The sequence below is a fragment of the Ictalurus furcatus genome, chromosome 17 (assembly GCF_023375685.1).
Source record: "Ictalurus furcatus strain D&B chromosome 17, Billie_1.0, whole genome shotgun sequence".
In the NCBI taxonomy this organism is placed as follows: domain Eukaryota; kingdom Metazoa; phylum Chordata; class Actinopteri; order Siluriformes; family Ictaluridae; genus Ictalurus; species Ictalurus furcatus.
The window spans coordinates 16728060-16750802 of record NC_071271.1 but is presented as its reverse complement, the minus strand read 5'-3'; the positions used below and the strand labels follow the sequence as shown (position 1 = coordinate 16750802).

The 22743-nt window shown below is 37.1% G+C and overlaps 1 protein-coding gene across 3 annotated transcripts in view; it reads right to left on the bottom strand.

The window, feature by feature from the left end:
* The window catches only part of cadm2b (cell adhesion molecule 2b), a 184894-nt gene that overhangs the window by 29664 nt on the left and 132487 nt on the right, over positions 1–22743 (bottom strand). For all 3 annotated transcript variants that reach the window (XM_053646612.1, XM_053646611.1, XM_053646613.1), the window contains exon 3: positions 20492–20641. In XM_053646612.1, coding sequence (XP_053502587.1) covers positions 20492–20641 — 150 coding nt within the window. The remainder of the gene's footprint in view (positions 1–20491; positions 20642–22743) is intronic.

Genomic DNA, 22743 nt, shown 5'->3' with positions numbered 1-22743 from the left:
CATCCTTCTATCTCCCTCAGACACAGAGAGACAAGGAGACAGATGAGAGAGTAGCATCCCTTGTTTTTTCCAGAAATCACACAAACACATACATACACACAGAACAGAAAGTTGATGATAAGCCTAGCTGAGGCTCAAGTCGCTGTTTGTGCTGCTGGCAAAAGATAACAGCTAAATGTGGAGGATAGCAGAAAAAGCATTTTTTTTTATTCAAATAACACAGATAGCATGCTGGGCAAGTGGTTTAGCAGAAGGTACAGGACTTGAAATATATGATGGAAAAGTGCCTGGAGTAACAGAAATGGTCTTGATAAAAAGAGTGGTAGCAAATGCTGGATTTTGTCAGAATTCCATGAACAGCTTAAAGATGTACCAATAAATGCCAAATCTTATGCTGTGTCTTGTTTTGACACAATGGGGTTAAGCTCAGATCATTATTGTAAATCCATTGATGAGGTATATACAAAGAGTTTGAATAGCTCTAAAGACAACTGTTATCAATACAACCCAGGCCAACCAGAGCTGAAAAAACATTCCTCCCACCATAAGGATTGAAATGCCCAGCTGCGATCTGTCACAATCTAAGTAAAATGCCAGCAGCCGACAAAGGTCTTTTTTTTCTTTACAGAGCTTAAAGAAGTCAAAGTGATGAAATGGTTGGTATCCGGCATCCTCCTGATTTCCTCTGTGCCATTTACTGCATTGAGAGAACATCATAAATCCTGAGAGCTGACCTTGTGTACTCTACCTCTGTATCTCTGCTGATGAAGGTCTCAGTAGTCTCAAATCTGAGCCACTGATATCTCAGTGCTCCCTTAGTGCCTGAAGCAGCCATGCACATATATACAGTATGTTCTTCCATAAATGGCCTCTTAAACGTTTTCCCTTCTCAGAGCTGAGACATATTGATTTTACTTATAAACCTTAAGTCCAGCGCTGGCTGAAATGCAACCTGTGATGAAGAAGGTTTGAGAAGAGTATATCTATTACATGTTTGTGAGTGTTTAAAAAAAAAAGGACAAATATAATGTAAAATGTCATATACTGTATATTATCATCTTGTGCAAATGATGAACATCTCAGCTGAGAAGTGTCGAAGCTTCTCACTTTGGATTTTGGACTTGATTCACACTTGTGCTGCCAAAATCACACCAAACAGAGCCAAAGGAGGGAGTCCAGCAGTGTGGTGGTGTCTGTTCCAGTGCAGCTGGCATATTGGTCTTGGTACTAATGTGTTTAGAGCAGCCAAGAGCTTCCCTCTGTGCAATTAGACTGCTTTAACTGCTGGCTGCAGACGGTCAGTGCGTGTGCAGGAAGTGATGATTACTGGAATCCAAGCTCGTTGTTCTTGCTGCAGACAGGATGCCGCTAGCCTAAAACACTTTCAGCCAGTCAGCACTTTGCTGCAGGTGGCCAGTCATCATAGGTTAAAGATCCAAAACCATGGTATGTAGACCAGAAACGGGTTCTTTAAATGAAAAAATAAATAAATACAACATGCACACTCATGGACGCACACACATGGACGCACACACACACACACACACACACACACACACACAACATATATATTTATTGGCACACAGAAAAGTCCCTGTCAAGTATGTACTAAAATACACATTTGTACAGGCAGCATGTGGGCGCAGTGAGTAGCATTGCCGCCTCACAACTCCAGGTCAAACCTGAACTTTGATTAATGTCTGTGTGTTTCTCCTGTTCGCTTTGTGTTTGTGTGGTTTTTCTCCAGGTTCTCCCACAATGTGTGCATGTAAGGTGCCCTGCAATAAATTGGCACCCCATCCTTCATTGCTCTAGATCCAGGATCCAGGCCCCAAGGATAAAGCAGTTACTGAAGATGAATGAATTTATATATATGTCTATATATATATATATAAATATATATATATATATATATATATATATATATATATATATATACAGTGAGGGAAAAAAGTATTTGATCCCCTGCTGATTTTGTACGTTTGCCCACTGACAAAGAAATGATCAGTCTATAATTTTAATGGTAGATTTATTTGAACAGTGAGAGACAGAATAACAACAAAAAAATCCAGAAAAACGCACGTCAAAAATGTTATAAATTGATTTGCATTTTAATGAGGGAAATAAGTATTTGACCCCTCTGCAAAACATGACTTAGTACTTGGTTTAAAAACCCTTGTTGGCAATCACAGAGGTCAGACGTTTCTTGTAGTTGGCCACCAGGTTTGCACACATCTCAGGAGGGATTTTGTCCCACTCCTCTTTGCAGATCTTCTCCAAATCATTAAGGTTTCGAGGCTGACGTTTGGCAACTTGAACCTTCAGCTCCCTCCACAGATTTTCTATGGGATTAAGGTCTGGAGACTGGCTAGGCCACTCCAGGACCTTAATGTGCTTCTTCTTGAGCCACTCCTTTGTTGCCTTGGCTGTGTGTTTTGGGTCATTGTCCTGCTGGAATACCCATCCACGACCCATTTTCAATGCCCTGTCTGAGGGAAGGAGGTTTTCACCCAAGATTTGACGGTACATGGCCCCGTCCATCGTCCCTTTGATGCGGTGAAGTTGTCCTGTCCCCTTAGCAGAAAAAAAACCCCAAAGCATAATGTTTCCACCTCCATGTTTGACAGTGGGGATGGTGTTCCAGGGGTCATAGGCAGCATTCCTCCTCCTCCAAACACGGCGAGTTGAGTTGATGCCAAAGAGCTCCATTTTGGTCTCATCTGACCACAACACTTTCACCCAGTTGTCCTCTGAATCATTCAGATGTTCATTGGCAAACTTCAGACGGACATGTATATGTGCTTTCTTGAGCAGCGGACCTTGCGCGCGCTGCAGGATTTCAGTCCTTCACGGCGTAGTGTGTTACCAATTGTTTTCTTGGTGACTATGGTCCCAGCTGCCTTGAGATCATTGACAAGATCCTCCCGTGTAGTTCTGGGCTGATTCCTCACTGTTCTCATGATCACTGCAACTCCACGAGGTGAGATCTTGCATGGAGCCCCAGGCCGAGGGAGATTGACAGTTCTTTTGTGCTTCTTCCATTTGCGAATAATCGCACCAACTGTTGTCCCCTTCTCACCAAGCTGCTTGGCAATGGTCTTGTAGCCCATTCCAGACTTGTGTAGGTCTACAGTCTTGTCCCTGACATCCTTGGAGAGCTCTTTGGTCTTGGCCATGGTGGAGAGTTTGGAATCTGATTGATTGATTGCTTCTGTGGACAGGTGTCTTTTATACAGGTAACAAACTGATATTAGGAGCACTCCCTTTAACAGTGTGCTCCTAATCTCAGCTCGTTACCTGTATAAAAGACACCTGGGAGCCAGAAATCTCTCTGATTGAGAGGGGGTCAAATACTTTTTTCCCTCATTAAAATGCAAATTAATTTATAAAATTTTTGACATGCGTTTTTCTGGATTTTTTTGTTGTTATTCTGTCTCTCAGTGTTCAAATACAACTACCATTAAAATTATAGACTGATCATTTCTTTGTCAGTGGGCAAACGTACAAAATCAGCAGGGGATCAAATACTTTTTTCCCTCACTGTATATATATATGTGTGTGTGTGTGTGTGTGTGTGTGTGTGTGTATGTGTGTGTGCGTGTGTATATATATATATATATATATATATATATATATATATATATAGACATATATATAAATTCATTCATCTTCAGTAACTGCTTTATCCTTGGGGCCTGGATCCTGGATCTAGAGCAATGAAGGATGGGGTGCCAATTTATTGCAGGGCACCTTACATGCATATATATATATATATGGTCAATTTTGCTGTTCTGATGCTCACATGCTCATTGTAAGTGCTTTTGGCAGTGAACAGGGGTCAGCATGGGCACTCTGATCGGTCTGCGGCTACACAGCCCCAGATGCAGAAAGCTGTGATGCATTGTGTGTTCTGATACCTTTCTATCATCACCAGCATTACCATTTTCAGCAATTTGTGCTACAGTAGCACTTCTGTGGGATCGGACCATACTGGCTAACCTTCGCTCCCCATGCGTAACACTGAGTCTTGGGCACCCATGACGCTGTCGCCAGTTCACTGGCTGTCCTTCCTTGGACCACTTTTGGTATGTACTACCCACTGCATACCAGGAACACCCTGGTGGGCCAACTGGACCTGTGTGAAAATGTATTTGCCCCTGTAGTTACTAATTCCCCATTAATAATGGAGTTCAGCTGGATTAGACACAACCAGGTCTGAATACTGTAAAACCTGTTCAATGAAATCAACACTTAAATCGAACTTTTTCAACAGCATGAAATTGCTTAAAAAGTCTTACAGTAACAAACTATTGTAAAATTTGAAGAAATTCCAGAAATGATGAGTAAGAGTGTGATTGAAATACATCAGTCTGGGAAGGTTAACAAAGCTATTTCAAAGGCCCTGGGACTCTAAAAGACCACAGTGAGAGCCATTATCTCCAAATGGGAAAAAAAAACCTCTGCACAGTAGTGAAAATTTCCAAAAGTCACAAAAGAGCCAAGGACAACATCAGAGGAATTAGAGGCCTCTCTTCCCTCAATAAAGGTCACTGTTCATGACTCCACTATCAGAAAGACACTGGGAAAAAATGGCATCCATGGAAGAAAGGCGAGGTGAAAACCACTGCTAACCCAGAAGAACATTAAGGCTCGTCTGAATTTTGCCAAAACACACCTTCATGATCCTCAAACCTTTTGGGAGAATGTTCTATGGATTGATGAGTAGAAAGTGGAACTGTTTGGAAGACAAGTGTCCTGTTACATCTGACATAAACCAAACACAGAATTCCACAAAAAGAACATCATATCCACAGTCAAGCATGGTGGAGGCAGTGTGATGGTGTGGGGATGCTTTGCTGATTCAGGGCCTGAGCAACTTGCAATAATTGAGGAAAACATGAATTACTCTCTACCAGAAAATCCTAAAGGAGGATGTCCGGTCTTCAGTCTGTAAGTTGAAACTCAAGCGCAACTGGATTCTGCAGCAAGACAATGATCCAAAGCATAGGAGTAAGTCCTAGTCCTAGAAGTAAGTGAAAGACTGATCTCCAGTTATTGAAAGCATTTGGTTGCAGTTATTGCTGCTAAAGGTGGCACAACCAGATTTTAAGGGGGAAATTAGTTTTTCACATTGGTGTTACATTTTTTTTTTTTTGCTACATTAAAAAAAAAAAAAAAACAACAAAAACTGTATTGTGTGTTTACTCAGGTTGCCTTTGTTTTATGTTGTATTTTGTTTGAATATCTAAAACTATTTAGTATGAGATATACACAAAAACAGAATAAATGAGGATCATAGCATATATATCTATAATGTGTTTCTATAGTAACAACTCATTCACAGGGAATTCTATGGTGGCGCTAAAACAGATTAAAATAAACTGATAAAAAATGTGCTGTTCCTTAACAAAGAAAAATGTATAATCATTGATATAAGCTTTCTGTAAGGAGATGTTTATTTAACATTGATGCAAAGAGTCTTCTGTGTCTTCACTCTGTAACAGTCAGAGGTAAAGCTACAACTAAAGTTTCTGACAGAAAAGTTTTCAGGGCAGTGTCCTTTGTGTTTTCTCTGTAACAAGCTGCATTTTTATTGCCTTATTAACTTCAAGAAAAATGACAGGGAACAGGGAATGAGTGTTCCGCTTCATGTTGGGCTACATTACACCACCCCTTGTTGATTGTTTTCCTCTAAAAGCATGTCATGTTTTATACCTTACTTACTGTGCACCGGTAACAATAACTAACATAATAAATCTGACACATGAGCCTGAATGCACTTGGGACATTCAGAGCCAGCAGTTAGGGAAAGAAAAAAATCCCGTTCTCATCACCCATGAATCTCAGAGGGCTTATATCTTTCCTACTGAATATTAAAGTTTGTTCTTAAAACATGCTTGTTATGTCAACTCACAACTTTTGAACATAGTCTCTATAGACAGTCCATGTTATGGTGGTTGGACATAACCTGACTGTATATCTCCAGATATGTGAAGCCCACCTTTTAGATTAAGGTTCATAGTGAGGTTGTGGGAGCAACAAGTTTAACATAAATCATCGTATTTGCAAGTACAAGTTGAGCCAATTCTATAGCTGCTATTTTACAGATAAGACAATAGGGTCCCTTTGGTGTGGCTCCTCTCAAAGTTTCTCCCTCATGTCGTCTCAGCAAGTTTTTATTGCCACTGTCACATCTGGCTTGCTCATTAGGGATGTAGATCTAATCCAGATTTATTTAAAGCTGCTTTGTGACAATTCTCTCCTGAAGTTCTCTACAAATAAAACTGAATTTAATTCAATTGAATTGAAAATTATGCATATAAGCAGAGCACTAGAGACCCCAAGGCAAAAATGTAGCAGAACATCTATGTCCAACTCAAAATAGCAGGGATGAATCACAACAAGTTGAATTATTATTTTGTACATGTCTAACTTGATGTAACAAATGAAATCAGACCTTATTGACCAAGGTAACTTTAGGCCTCTTTTATGCTCATATTTCACATGCTAAAATATATGCCTGTAAGTTATGTAAATTTTAAATTCATGGTAGACTGCAAATTACTAATAATGTGCATGTAAGACAAGCAAAATCGTTAATTATACCTAGGATGTTATTGTTACTGTTAAATTATTATTGTATGACATTTTTGACATTGTTTGACAATTTTAAAGAGTGTTATCAGTAATTTATTATGCATTTACTAGTGTAGAATCACAGTGTGTCCAACTGGACTCTTGATATTTGTATGATTTCCTACCTGAGCCTTTTCAAAATGTTTCTAATGCATTATCTATTATCAAATTATCCAACCAATTATCCAACCTATCCATATTGACTAAATGCAATATACAGCACCCTTTTTTTGTTTAAAATTTCACGTCAATAAATTTCTCATTTTAACTTGTGTGTCTAACAATGCCTCTGCACATGTTTAAATCCAACCTGAATAACAGACTTAAGAGGCTTTTTATCCATTAAATTATTAACCAACTATGGAGAAATAAAGCTTTAACAAACTTAATGGAATTAAGGTTTCCCTTTCTTAACGACAGAGTTAATGCTGTTTACCAGAAGACTTTTTAAAATGTCATACAGCACTTTATATTATTTGTCTATTGTTAATGGTGTAACAAGTCCATTAAGAATCCATTTAGCTCTGTGTAAGATAGAGAGCTTTAAAATAGACAATTACTGTCAATATGAGAGGAGGTGGTTACTAAGATGCTAAATTCCAAATGCATATGAACAACAGAGGCACATTGCACTAATTTTGTTGCTGCTGAGTAGTCAGAAAAAATGGACATACATTGTGGAGGTAATTAGTCAGGTGCTTTATAGAGCAATAAGCTGTATGAGCCATTTTGAGGAATGTCATTGTTCTTTTACAAATATTCTAGGGCATTGTTATTTAATACCATATAAACAGTGATGGCTGGTATAAATGGGCTAGCAGGGCCATGGGATGGGTATCAGCAACATATAATCTGATGTGGACTCCAAGATGAAACCTTATATTCTTTTAAAGATAAAAAGACAAAGATAAAAAAGATACTATAATAAAAACACATCACTGTAAGGTTTCATTTTTGATGTCATGATCAGATTATTTGGTCTTAACAAATGCCTTAAAGCTGATTATTTTGGATTTTTGTAACACTGAGGACAAAACGACCACCACTGGTTGTAAGACAAATACACAGAATGGTGTGAAGAAGAGAGACTGAGGCTGATTTCTTTCTAGTTCAGACTCTTGATTCAAGCAGCCTTAAATGACAGTCATGTCAAGTGATTACACAGAGCAAAAAGACCCTTAGATTAGATCTTCATTTAACTTGCTGTTTTTCATGTCATGTCACTAATAAATCAGTAATAAATCAGTGATTTAAGAAGTTTTCCTCACATCATTTTGGTATATCTTTGATGAGACCTTGAGAGATAATGCACTGATCAACCCTAATAATATCAATGTTCATAATATAATATCTCCAGGGTTGTGGGGTTTGATTTCTGTCTCCACTCTGTGTACGTGGACTTTTCATGTTCTCCCCATGCTTCGGGGGATTTCCTCAGAGTACTCCGGTTTCCTCTCCCAGTTCAAAGCTATGCACTGTAGGCAGATTGGCATCTCTAAATTGTCTGAAGTGTGTGAATGGGTGCGGGAGTGCATGTGCGATGGATTTCAACACCGTCCAGGGTGTCGCCTGCCTTTTGTCCAGAGTTCCCTGGGATTGGTTCCAGCCCCCCTCCCCCCCAAGCCCCCCCCCCCCCCCCCCCCCCCCCGCAACCTTGAGTAAGATAAGCAGTACAGCAAATGGATGGATGGATGGATAATATAATAGCATCATAATAGCATTGTTATTGAGAGATATTAGATTTTACTCCCCCCATCTAATATAACAACCAGCCATAATTGCATAAAAATACTGTAATATATCAATACAACTATATTACACATGTGGGGAAATATATTATGGTTCGCTGAGTATCTGACTTCCAATCAGACTATTATATTTGTAAATATGTTCATACATACAGAATCCAATACATATATTCATTCTATTGGTGATTTCAACTCAAATAGTTGTCTCTCTATAATGAGCCACATTTATTAATTAAATCATTCACTAACCTCATGGCTTTGTAAGCATTTTGCTTTGTCTTAATCCCATATACAGTAACTCACATAATTAACACTGTAAACGGTGCACTTTATGACAGTTCACACATAAGGTCCCACATAACATGCGCTAATTTGCATGTGCAATGGGATAAATTGTGTTTGCAAGTAGTGGGCATGTTGCAGGTGATTACGAATAATTGAGCAAATTACTTCACATGCAAAGTAGGGGGAGGAAAAATATGTAAACTTTGCATGTGCTATATGTTCTTGATAGCCATGGTGAGTTTAGGTCTCTAAAAGACTCCCACAAAGGTAAACAGAACGTGAACCTTGCCACACACGCATAATTACCCGTCCAGTATACCGCCAATTAAAAGCAGTGAGAAGCATCAACAAACTGTTCCTAATTGAATATGAAAAAAAAAATAAGATTGTTTGTTCTGTTCATAGCAAGCCTGTGAATAAAAACCTTTTCACAGGCTCTATTTAAATCCTGTTGGAATTAGAGTCAGGAATGTGCAGTGAATATGAAATATGAAACTTAGTTACAGTACTATTTAGTCATAATTTTAAGAACCTTTCTGATCACTAAGACATGATCAATTTTTTTTTCATTATTAAACCCTAGTGAATGACGTCAACTGATGGAAATGGGCTGTTACAAATGTAATACCTGCAGTTCAGTAGCACTAATTTGCACACACAATCCTGGTTCTGCAAGACTTTAAGCCTTAGAAAATTGCATTGCAGGTGCTAAATTTATTTATTTGCACAGACAACATCCCACACTTTGCACTTTTTTTTTTTCAGGCAAATCAGATATGATGTGTTATTTTGCTCATGCTATGTTCTGTTAAACTTTTGTTAAGTAAATCAGTTTGTTTCTTTTGTTTTTACACATACAAACCTTTAGTAAGTCAGGACGTTTCTCTGAAATGGCTGTGGGCATCAGTCACAAAGCAATATTCATATTCTATAGTATAGCATGAGATCATACTAACAAAATTCTAACTCACTAATCCTAACCTCTGCTAATGCTTTGGTTATCTTCCTTCATTTCCCCCCTGCTGTTCTTATCAAATGATGCAGCAATAGTTTTGTTTTAGGGTTATTGAGTAAGTTGTCATGACATTCTAACATAAATGTGTTATTACACAACCTCGTCTCAGGTTCTTGATATCGAAATTCATTAAAGCAGTCTTTATAACAACTGATAATTTTTGGAGTTAGCCTTCATAAATTTATCTGTATGTTCATGTCAGTTCATGGCTGTTGTTTAGACCTATAAATCTTTACAATTTTAGGAAACATATTGGCATCAAGATAAGAGTCATGGTAGAAGTGGAAAACAGTTCATCCAGGTATATTCACGTTGATCGGCAATATAAATGTGCTCTTGTCCTTGAGCTAAAGAGACTATTGTATGCAAATTTTTGTTTTGCATGGTAATTGAATTTTTGCTCATAAAATCTAATGCACCGTCCATGGCTGTCTGAATCTCCTTGGCTAATGACCAATTTAACGAGTCCATTAATGCAGTAATTTTGAAGATAACAACATTCTAATTGCCCCAGGCCAATTAAGAGCCCACTCTGCATTTGACCTTTAGCAGTTGTGAGCTGAATGTTCCTAATGAATTCCAGGAAGCGTTTGAGTGGCATCAACATTTGAGATATGCTTTTAAAGAACAAGGCTTGACCCAAGCTCATTCGGTGCAACTATCCTCAATTAGGCCTGTGCTTCATATGGATTCACACAATGACTTTGTATCATGCTTCAGACCTTTTACATCACATCTTAAAGTATAGGTATTCATCTGCATTTACATCTACCTCCAACCATTATCTCACTCCTATTTCATCTTTAAATTGCACATCAATTATTCAGCACCTATTACGCATTGTAATAACAAGCACTTTACATTTCTCATTAAAAAGTGTAAAATGGCTTTCAAGCAGGTTTTGCCGGTGTTGTTTTCCCCTAAACAAGGCACAAACACACGAACCAGTAAATCACACTGTGTTGTGCAACGGCCTAATTTGTGTTTTTTTTTCTTGTGATGAATCATAAGTTGGCTGCACATTAATAGTGGAACACTAAGGGAGACATATGGAACCCATTGATTTTTTTCACAGTGTAACTCATCATGGGGGTGCTTCTTTCAGCGTTCACCCCTAATGGCTGTAAGGTAAGATGGATGTGTGTGCTCTCGTAGTACACACGCTAACCACAGTGTTGTGTCTTGGGCAGTCTGCAGACATCATGGTATGGATATCCTACTAATTCATTATTCATGAGTATGAACAGAAAGGACCTGAGAGTAGTTTATGTGTGTCTTCATCTGATCAGCAGAGCAAAGTGGCTTGTAGCTAAGATCGATTTTAGTGCAGGTTTCAGCAAGGAAGAACACCTCCACGTATGTTTTGTAAGGGACACACGTACATGTATACATCCTGACTCTACACTTTGAAGCTGGCACTTTGCTGAGTAGGCTGTTGTCAGATTTAGACCTTGCGTAGGTGTTGCTTCACCTCCACGAGTGATAGTCAGGCCAGAAGCACAGTAAGGGGATGAAAGAGAATGAACTAGTCATCTCGCCCCCTCTCCATTACTATATAACAAAAGAAGTAACACTTTACATTCATTCTTCTTTAACTGACATAATTAGTGCTTTAGTCACATTAGTTAGCATGAACATACCATGAACACAAGCTTTTAAAACACCATAAGCAGCATTAACGAAGTAGCTTATTTTGTCTTAATTGATTTTTTAAATACTAAAGTAAATATACCAAATAATGAACACCTGCATAAACTGCTGTTCATACCATCAATGACAAAAATTAAATCCACAGCAATCAATATGAACCGTTAAATCTACACGAATTCTCTCTGTCTCCATGAAATCAAAATAGAAGTTTTGTGACTTTTATAATGAATAGGTTAGCCTTAAGGTTATCTATAAGCTAGTTTGCTCCAAAAATTCGCATTTAGAAGATATAGGCATTCATAATTTATAGTCTCTCTCTACAATCAATATGGCTCAACAATTTTGATGATATAATTCTGCACTTCAGCTTCTCATCACATTTTCTGTGCAATCAAGTGCTCTCTAGAATCTGAAGCGTCCCACCACCAACATTATAAAAATCCATGGTACTAACTGTCAAGTACAGCTTACACTGGGCTGTGAGGTAAGCTACATGCTAGTAGCTATTTAAAAAGGGGGAGGAGCCACTTGATATGTCCCGCTCTGGCTTCCTGTTTTAGTGGAAGTTACATCAACACATCAAATAATTCTGTGCATTTCAAGGCACTTCACGGGCACTTTAAGTTAGAAGTTAACTTTCAAAATTCAAAAATGAGGTTCAAAAGCAAATTATAATAGTTATACCTGTAGTTCAGAAAGCTCTAAACATTACATTCTGTAATATAATATTTGCTAAATTATGTGGACTATATAGTTATGGATTGAACAGTCAAGACTAGACAACTTGGTGTAATTCATTAACACTGAAACAGGGTGGAGAGTACACTGAGACGTTATACTTAAGTGAAAGTACACTGTAGATAACGTGTCAACATCTTACTCAAACACCCTCAAGTGAAAGTAAAAGTTGCTACTTTTAAATATACTCAAGTATTAATGTTATTAACTGATGAAATGAAAGTAATGTCATGTTTTCATGTGAAAAGTAAGTTTTATTTCTTGTCTAAAACTGTCAGATGGTAATTTTTGTTTTAAAATTATTGTTCCACTTTTACAATAGCCACATTAACACTGCATTATTCTACCGCACACAATTTACCTGTGTTAATTTAAATACTATAGTTATAGTACCTGTGCTGTGGGAATCGATCAAAATGAAACATTTTATGTATGATGTGTAACATGTGGCAACATTTATCAAATTACAGAACGAGCATATTCACAACATTAGTTACACATCCTATCATGGATAGTTGTGCCATTTCGTGCAGATGCAGGTTATAATATTGTGTTTATTTTGTGTATGAATCTGATTAATCTCTTATAGGATGTGTTTGGGTGAGTTAATTAACCCGCTAATAAAGTGTTTTAGTGTAATGGTTTTCATTCTCTCAGCTCACGCAGCTCAAGCAGGTCATTCCTGCTGGTATCTATATTACTACTTTCCACCCCCACGTCTTTATCCCCACCACCTATCTATTGCCTAAGCAAATAAATTACTGATCACTTTTTAATACAATGAAACTTTTATTAAATATAATTTACAAATAGTATACAGGAATTAGTATCAGAATTATTTTAATCCAATGATTTTAGCAGTAATTATGTATATATTGTATCTAGTATAGTATGTTTGATCTGTGGATTTGAAAGATGGACCGAAGTCCATCTTCTGTTTTGGACAAGTTGGATAAGTTGATAACTTACCACCTTTCATTCACAGGGTGTGAGGTAGAATTGCCAACCAATCAGTTTCACTCGTTCCGAATTGGGGGTTTTATTTCCCACAGTTGCAACTTTAATTCTCGCAATGATGAGTTTAGGCTGCATCTCACAACTGTGACCTTATGTATTTATTATTACTTACATGACTTTATAAGTATATGTCATGCTGTACCCGAAATCACTCAGCAATTTACTATTCCCATATAGTGAGTGCCAGTATTTTTATGACCTATGGCTGGGATGCATGTTCGACTGTTGATAAATATAGATATACTCGTTACATGCCACACCATCTCATTAGGATTAATTTCAGGGGATTCTGGAGGAGTCTTCACCCAGGTCCGAGTCCCAGTCTGGATATTACATGGTTACAAGGTGTCATTGGGGGCATGAACAATAAGTGAGAATGGATTGTAGATACTGTAGGCTAGGCCTAGCTATCAGGCCAATCCGAAGGCTTAACATGGAGTAATATATAGTACTAAGGACAACGGCCAGAAAGGTAAAACAAATTTTGATCACATGCACCTTGTCTTTTGCAGAATTTACTACAAAACAGTGACACAATAATCACCAAAACCACCGTCAGCTGACAAGGAAGCGATATGTGATGTAATGCATGCCACTGTTGCTAAGTTACAGTCTAAACACCCTGAAGCTTTTGTGGTAATTACTGGAGACTATAACCATGTAAATCTGGATTCCACTCTCCCAACTTTCGACCAGTTTGTTGACTGCACTACACGGGAAAACAGAACACTAGCATTTTGCATTCATGTATTTAAACAAACCTAAATGACTGTATGTGTTAACTTGCTTTGTAACTTTCTTATTATCACTTGTGCTTTATTAATGTTGAGGTTTTTCGTTTGTTAATGTTAACTAATGCAGAAAATGAGGCTAGTTAAGGGAACCTAAATGTAAAGCGTTACCATTCAGTGCTATTTTAATACATGAACCTGAAATGTCACTCTGTCTGTAAGCCTATAGGCCGTATACAAGCTTAGTAGCTTACCGAGATGAAGTCTCAGACAGCTCATCACTATGCGAGAGAATAAACCTAATCAAGCAGGTCATCTTGTCTGATCCCTCTATAATGCAGCTAATGCATCTGAAGTGACTGTAAGCTTGTGTGTGCCCCAGGCAAAAGTGTCAGAATTATAAAATGCTGAAATACTTAACATGAAAGTAAATGTCAACTGTTTCATACTTGCTAAAATTGAAAGGACTTGGAAAGAGCCAGCACTGTCAAAAAGGGAAAAAAACAACAACATAATATGTTTGCTGACATTTTACAAAATGCTGATTAAATGTTAAAATAAAAAAAAAAAGAAAAGAATGTGATTTCCCCCAATCACATGGGGTGGGAGTGCACATCCCTGTATCTGTTATTGACTGTCTTGTGCTGTTTGCTATGAAGCCTAAGAGTGGATTAGGCTATTTTCAATTCCTCTCAAGCAAACCGCCTCCACCTTACTGTAATCGTTACTCATACTTTCCATTTTTTCTTTTGAAAAAAATCTCATCTCATTTAAAAATCCCCCCCAAAAAACCCAAAATATTTTTATCTTAATATGCAACATGTGATAATCAGGCTATAACTAACTGACATGCAAGCTTATTTTATATTTAGTAGCACATCTTATCAGTCTTCCTATGAGTATTCATAATGAATGATAAATATATTTAGAATGTATTATACATCATACATAATAGTATATAATGCCTGGCATAAGCGGTATAACTGCATTTAGTTAACACTTTATAATGCATCAGTATATGTATTATCAATAAATTATTGAATGCATTATAATATTTTATCATAAGAATATTGCATAAACAAAAGGTTTCTTCTCTGTACCTCAAGGTACAATGCAGAACCTGTGTTATAAGTACACCATAGCATTAGTGTCTTTGATGTTTATTTATAAACAGACATTATAATACATCTGTACATATAACATGTAAATTATACTATAAGCTTAGAATAAGAATAAGTTATAAAGTATTATTCTAAATCTTTATAAGTGCTATGAATGTAATTCAGTCTACTTATGAACAATTAAACAGACTTAGGCATACTGTAGGACACACACACACACACACACACACACACACACACAGTCAACAACAGGTCAACATGATGTTCAAATCTAAGGCATAATGATGCCATTATAGCAATGCTATTTTATTGTTTTTATATTTACAACAAAGATTTTCCACTTCACAGAGTCACAATCACTAACAAGCGATATCTTGAGCATGCATGAAGGTTAATTTCTTTTTAACAGCTGGTTGAATAAATAATGTACCTCATTCATTAACAGAGGGACATTTACTTTGATTAGTTGTGTAAACAACATGCTGCATTTTTATTTTTATTTTTATTTTACCCAGTCAGACACTGGAATTCTGCTGTGTAATTTCATCACACATTCGGCAGGATCGCAAACAGCAGTTACAACAGTTGATTGCTGCTCTTGATTTTGTCATACTCAGACAGAGGCCTGTTAGCTCATAGCAGCAAAATGGCATAGTTCCACTACTCAGACTATTTTAAAAGGGGATATAAAGGAGCACAGACATGTCATTATTTTGGTAGGTAACTGAGGTGCATGGGTGAGCTATCTAATGGATGGATGATTAAGGGTTTCTGGTCTGAGAGGAGACTCTCTGACCTTTAGTAACACTGTTCCATTGAAATCCATACACATGTGATAAGGATTCTGACTATGCTGAAAACATTTACAGCCATGTTCTTAGCTTCTACATAATATTCACATGTACACATCTCTATAGTGCCATATCGGATCCTTTGTATTCAGTCACACTAAATACACTTACTTTTCCAACCTTGTGTTGCCCCGTCCCAACTTTTTTGAGACGTGTTGCGGCCATCAAATTCAAATTTACCTTATTTTTTTCTTAAAATGGTACATTTACTCAGTTTAAACATTGGATATGTTTTCTATGTTCTATTGTGAATAACATATGGGTTTATGAGATTTGCAAATCATTGCATTCTGTTTTTATTGACATTTTACACAGCGTCCCAACTTTTTTGGAATTGGTGTTGTATACACACTGCAAACTTTTGATATAGTAATGGACAACTGTAAATAAAAGCCACCAGTGCCAATTATTTCTAGGTTGAAATAAACAAAACGGTCCCACTAGCATTTTTCTTTAAGCGCATATGGCTCATGTGATTGGTTGGTTGGAATTACTGTATTGGCATCAGGCTCTGTCAAAATGTCAGCCTCCAGGCCTTTATTTCATCACACCCGAGCCAGCAGCCATTGAAGTGAACATAGTCGATAACCTAAACTGATTATTTGTGCCTTGAGCATTGCTTACTGTGAATGTAATGTTATGGTGCTAATGTGATGAATGTGCATATGAATATGATGATGTCACCCTCTAGCAGCATGGGCCAGAACTGTCAAATGACAAATGGGGATTTAATGGCATGCTGCTAAGAAATGTACATTGCAATAAAAAACAAAAACAAACAAAAAAACCCTGAATATAGTGTGTAAGAAAAATGGTATGAATATAAATCTAAAGATGTTTATGGATGTAGTAATTATTGAAACTGAACTAGGAAAAACAGTATCCATGGTCATGCAAATGCTATAATTTTAATTCATTTTTAGTAAAATTTTCATCTTTTTTTATCTTTATTGGTTTTGTATTTTGTTTACTTGACTATTTCTTTCTTTCTTTCTTTCTTTCTTTCTCTCAAGGTCAAGGTAAACATGCAGGTAAAGAAAACATGAGATTAGACTAAACAAACCCGCAACCACTTCAGACTAGTGATCCATCAGATTCAAGCCGTAGAGCTTAACTGTGGTTATTCTGCCTCACTTGCATTCCCTCTTTCTATCTCTCATGTTGTTCTTTCTCTACAAGTGGCCTCTCTTATCTTCTAGTGTTCCCTCAGGAGCCAGCTCACCCCTTCAGCCTGCTGCTGACAAAGACGCTTTGGTCCCACAAAAAGCACAGGTTTAAATGTGTCAGTTTATATTATTCACCACACACTGTTCTCTATTTTTGGAGAAGTCCAATCATAACTCAAAAGAATTTAATCCACAAGTTAACTGATCAGCAGGAATTAAAGGAAACATATGCGATTCCTGAAAGCACTTACAATGGGGACCTTCAAGGCAAATACACCTTCGGGAAAACTGGCAGCTTTTTTGCCCATATGTGACTGGAGACAAAGAAGGCTAAATAAATCATTCTGCAAAGTGGGTGACAGAATAAGTCTCTAAAAGACAGCCCCAGCAGGTTGTGTATTTCTGCTGCCTGTGGGCTTGTGAGTTTGCCAGCACAACAAATGGCATTTCTCTGTCCCTGTGTGTCAGTGTATACTGAGAGCCACTACTCTCCTCTCTGGACCATTCAATTATCATCAGATTCCACTAGCAAAAAGGACAGTCATCTCAATAAGTCTCTGGCATGGCCAGTGAGCGTCTGTGTCTCTGTGATATCGATCACAGACCTGTCAGATTGACTTCACCTTAACAACAGCAAATCTGTCCTCATGCCTACACAAGAGAAGGCACTAATGGTTAGTTGCCAAGCAGGCATTGTGCTGAAAATTTAGTACACTTTCCAGGTCTCAGATCCCCTTGAGAGTATATAAGTGTAGTTTAGATTTTTTTCTTTGACTTGGTTTCCCTGGACCCCACGGCTAGTGTGGCGGCTGAACTTTCTTCTCACATGTGGATCGTTTAAAAACACACAGAAAGGAAACATGACCTCTGGTGAAAGTGTGTGAGGACCAAGAAAGATGGAATTCTGCCAGTGGGCACTCATACATTTGACAGAACCTTAAAATCTGATTAATATCTGGCCACCAAACCGTGGACAAGATTATTGGTGTCAAGGCATTAAAGTAATTATGACTAAAGACATATTAGAAAATGTAGTTGAAGTATGTGTGACAGTAATTCTTTACTTCTCAGGCACATTTGTGTATCCTTGACCTTTTGCTGCTTTGTGACTTGAGACTTGAGAGAATTTGTAAGAATTAAAATGTGGAATATGATACAAATGAAGACCAATCCATAAATGCAAAAACTTGTCCCTACTCGAAACCTCCATCATTTGCAGCTTTCCATGCTAACTTGTTTATATCAACTCTTAAAATTGGTAAGGTTCCTTGTTAGATTTCTGCGTCGCAAAGTTTACCTTTATCTTAAAACTGATGGACTGCTATAGCACTGAAGCTACACACGTTTCTAATAAACACACTTGTCACTATTGTTCCAGCAGGGTACACCATTAGAATCATATATTTCCCCTGGCAGAACAAAGACTTGAGCATACATGAGAAGCGATACATTCTTTCAAATGTGAGAAATCATTTTTGCACTCACATAGACACACATAAAATCTTAAATGTCAGTGCAGCAGGCTAATGAAGCTGCTCTTTTCCACCAGAGAAACAGCCTAGTTTTTTTGTCAGAGAGGCCCAGCCAATGCCTGCTTCCAATTACTTCCTCCAAAACATTGAAAAACTACCTGCATACCAGTGTGAGAGCAATGTGTATTGAACAGATTGAGGACTGAAATTGTCTTTCCTGGAGAATGACATTCAAATGTACTGAGATAATTGGGGAAGTTATGTTGTACTTACTTTGTACATAAGACATAAAGCTTAATGTGAATTTTACAGCCAAATGACAATGAAGTACTTACACAATACCTAAAAATTCATAACTGAAAGCAAAAACCCAACATGTGATCTTCAGTGGTGTCTAAGATTTATTATTTTTTTAATGAAAATCTGAGTTTATTATTTTTTTTATTTAAAAAATAATTAATTTTTTTATTTAAAATTTTTTCATCAACATGTTGGCCTACTTCTCAACAATGGATTCCTAGATTACTCACATCAGCATTTGACTACCTGCTGACAGTCTTGCCAGTGGGATTTAATCACTTACTTAATCTCCACCTAAAGAGAGTGATGCAGCAGCGCTTTAATCCTTTAGTCTGTTCATCTCTATTATCATCTGTACACACTGCTAAAAAAAGTTAAAGTTTGAAAGCTTCAACTTTCATGCTAATACCACCATTGACTCTATTGTGCTTGTCATCTCTGTCATCTTGCTGAGCTGAGTCTCTGCCATAGCGAAGACTGAAACTTGGCCATTATCCCTTATGTTTTAGATCATTTTCCCCCTCCTAGTAAACACCATTGTAAATGCACTATCACTATCACTATGCCCCACTGTGATATCAGCCCAACATTCAACTGCTAACTTCCCATGGGAACACAGAACACACAGCACATACAAATAAACATGAGAATTGCCAAGCATGCCAACACATTTTTAATGTGTTTCAAGGTGGATGTTTCGATTTGCATCTGATTTCTGTCCCTGTGCCTTCAAGCTCTACTTAGTCACTTTCAGTATTTTCATAATGTTCTCAAAAGAGCTAAGCAACATGTGAACTGATAATCATACAAAAGTAGCAGCAAACAGTTTCTAATACTAACTAGATAAAGAAGTAAATATTTTAACCTCTGAAACATACAGCTTATTAATCAATTAGTTATATTAAAGCATGACTCAGTAACTACTAGGAATTATTCAGAAACTACAGTGAAACTAATAGGAAACAAATGACGTTAAAGTCCAATACACTTGCTGAAAATGATTGTATCGGGCCAACAGGTATGCATTTTACACAGGACCTCTGCATTTTAACATCAGAGTATGCTGGAATGCAAAAATATGCAAAAAGAGCAGCCCCCCCCCAACCCAATGATAGATGAGCCAATTGATGTATGAATCTGGAATGAATCTGGACAGTTGTGCTAATGTTTTTAACTGCCCAGCCCAACTCAACCCAATCCACTCATCTCATTTAGTAATCTCTTGTCTTGAATTGATTTTCTCACATAAAAGTCTGAGACAGCTCCCTCACTTACTGCCGCGGTAAATGGAAATTGTTCAGAGTTCATTCATATGAAATAAAATCTATCAACATGTTTGATTGTACTATCATTAGACATGAACATAGTTAAGATATTTATTAGAGGTGGCACTGACAATTTTCAGCTGAAAAAAGGAAAAGGACAAAAATTCTGTCAAAAAAATAGATGATGTAGACTTACTATGAAGTGTAAAATTTAACACTAAAATGATTTAAATGGTAGTTATAACTGGACAGTGATTTAAAATGTTGCTTATTTCCTTTGCTTTCCTTTGGGCATGTTTTGCTTTGGCAGGAGGAGGGGGTCATTGGGGTGCACGTTTTCAACAAAGTGCAAAATGGGCCTCAGGGGAAAAAAGTTTGAATGCGACTGATCTACACATCGTCCCACATGACTAGGTTCTCATCTGTCTTCCCAAATGGCACAATTTACCCAAGGTCTCCAGAACAAAGGTTTATAAACTGACCCAGTCACACTGACCTTTCTTGTCCCCAAAGAAAAGGGTTTGCTGTGCAGGGTTTGACCACTGGAGGGAGGTGTTATCGTTGTAATCCACACGGCAAGTCATGTTGGCTGTGCTCCCCTCCACCACTGTCACATTCTGGGTGACAGGAAACTGGCTCTGACTGCCTGCAATGACACAGGAGAGAGAGAGCGAGAGAGAGAGAGAGAGAGAGAGAGAGAGAGAGAGAGAGAGAAATAAATTAAACTCACTGACTACTGCAAGTAAAAACTTGCATTTTATTGCCCATAGTCTATATACCTTTAATCTTTAATCTTCTGCTAAAAGTACAACACAAATATTATTCTATTAAATTATTCTATGGTAGTGGAGGCTCCAAATTAACAGCCACAAAGAACTGAAAAATATGATGATTGATGTTTCACAGTGTACAAAAAGCAATTTATTTCTTCCGTATCATTAGTCAAATAATACAGTAATTCTCAGTGAATAATAATGACGACACTTCAGCACGGGGGGGTCATATACAAGACTCATCATTCCTAGCAAATATGTTTTCATGTAAGTAGTGAATATAGCAGTTTTGGGCAAAGTGGACAGTTTATTTTTGCTTTATTTATTAGATTGTAGATATTACCTGCTTCCATCTTCTGGAAATGACCAGTTAAAACATATAACTATCTAATTGCGCTCTCAATCTAATATCTTAAAACAAGACATATAAGGAACTAATAAATTACTTGTAAACAACAAATTAATTGTATGTCTTCAGTACATAGCTGTATTCTAGTGTGAAAACTGCAATGTCATGTAAAAAAAATGTAAATACTAAAACAACTATATATATATATATATATATATATATATATATATATATAAAGACACACGCACACACACACACACACACACACACACACACACACACACACACAGTACCCTCCACTAATATAGGCACCCTTGGTAAATATGAGCAAAGATGTCTGAAAAAATTGTCTTTATTGTTTAACCTTTTTCCAGGTTCACCCGTGACCCTGAAGAAGGAGAAAGCGGTAGAAGATGGATGGATGGATGGATGTTTAACCTTTTGATTTTTTGTTACAAAAATGCTCTGCTTTCATGGATATCAAACAAGTGAAAATTTATATATATATATATATATATATATATATATATATATATATATATATATGAAATTCATTCAGTATTTGTATATATATATATATATATATATATATATATATATATATATATATATATATATATATATATATATATAATATACTAATACTGAATGAATTTCATTAAATTCAGATTTGGAGATACAGCACAGTTGAGTTTTTTATATTGACTGAACATACCCTGGGGTGATACATGTTTTTGGACATTGGATTTTGAATTTTGACTTTGAATTTTGTCCTTGTTAAGCTGAATGTGCAAGCAATAGTTATTAAAAATTCCCATAATCAAGAAAGAAAACAGTTTAATTTAGTTAATTTAGATACTGTTAACTGTGGGTTAGAATGTAAATAAGCACAACATTCTCAGACCTGACTGATGATACACCTTACATGGTGTGCTTACAGTGGCCAAGAAGACCACACTGAGTATAGAGTATATAAAATCTATAGAAATTAATAAACATAGACACAACACTGTCTGCACACAAAGTCAACAATGTCTCACATCACTAGCATAGTGGCATTATTCCTGCTTTTCTTTTCATGCACTCTTCTCTTCCTCTGACGCTCGATCAGCAGTAATTGGTAGCAGGGCCTAATTAGAGCTAGTCATGTTTGCCTGGCATCTTCTGTAGTTGCAGCTGGGTGCTAAATTGACACAAAATCCCAACCACGACAAACTTCGATCTGTGCTAGAGACCTCTTATTTTCTCTTCTGGGAGCGAGAGAAAATAGCCTAAACGTGTATCTTAATGTCCATATCTGTGTATGTGTGTGTGTGTGTGTGTGTGTGTGTGTGTGGTGTGTGTTAATACAACTGTGACGGTGAAAAGGTCTATAGAGGCAACCCAAGTGAAGCATAATCACGTTCACTCAGTGGATTCTGCTGTGTCTTACTCCACATTTGTTCTCTTTTTGTTGCTGAAAAGTCCCTTAATTACACCCTGCCTACATCTCCTCTCTAACTTGTTCTTTTTTGTTGTACATGAGCCAACAGTTACCACAGAACCCATTTTATATGCACTTATACCACAGTGCTGTTGAATTCTTGATTCTGATTGGTCAGAAGGTGTTCATTAATTTTCTGTACC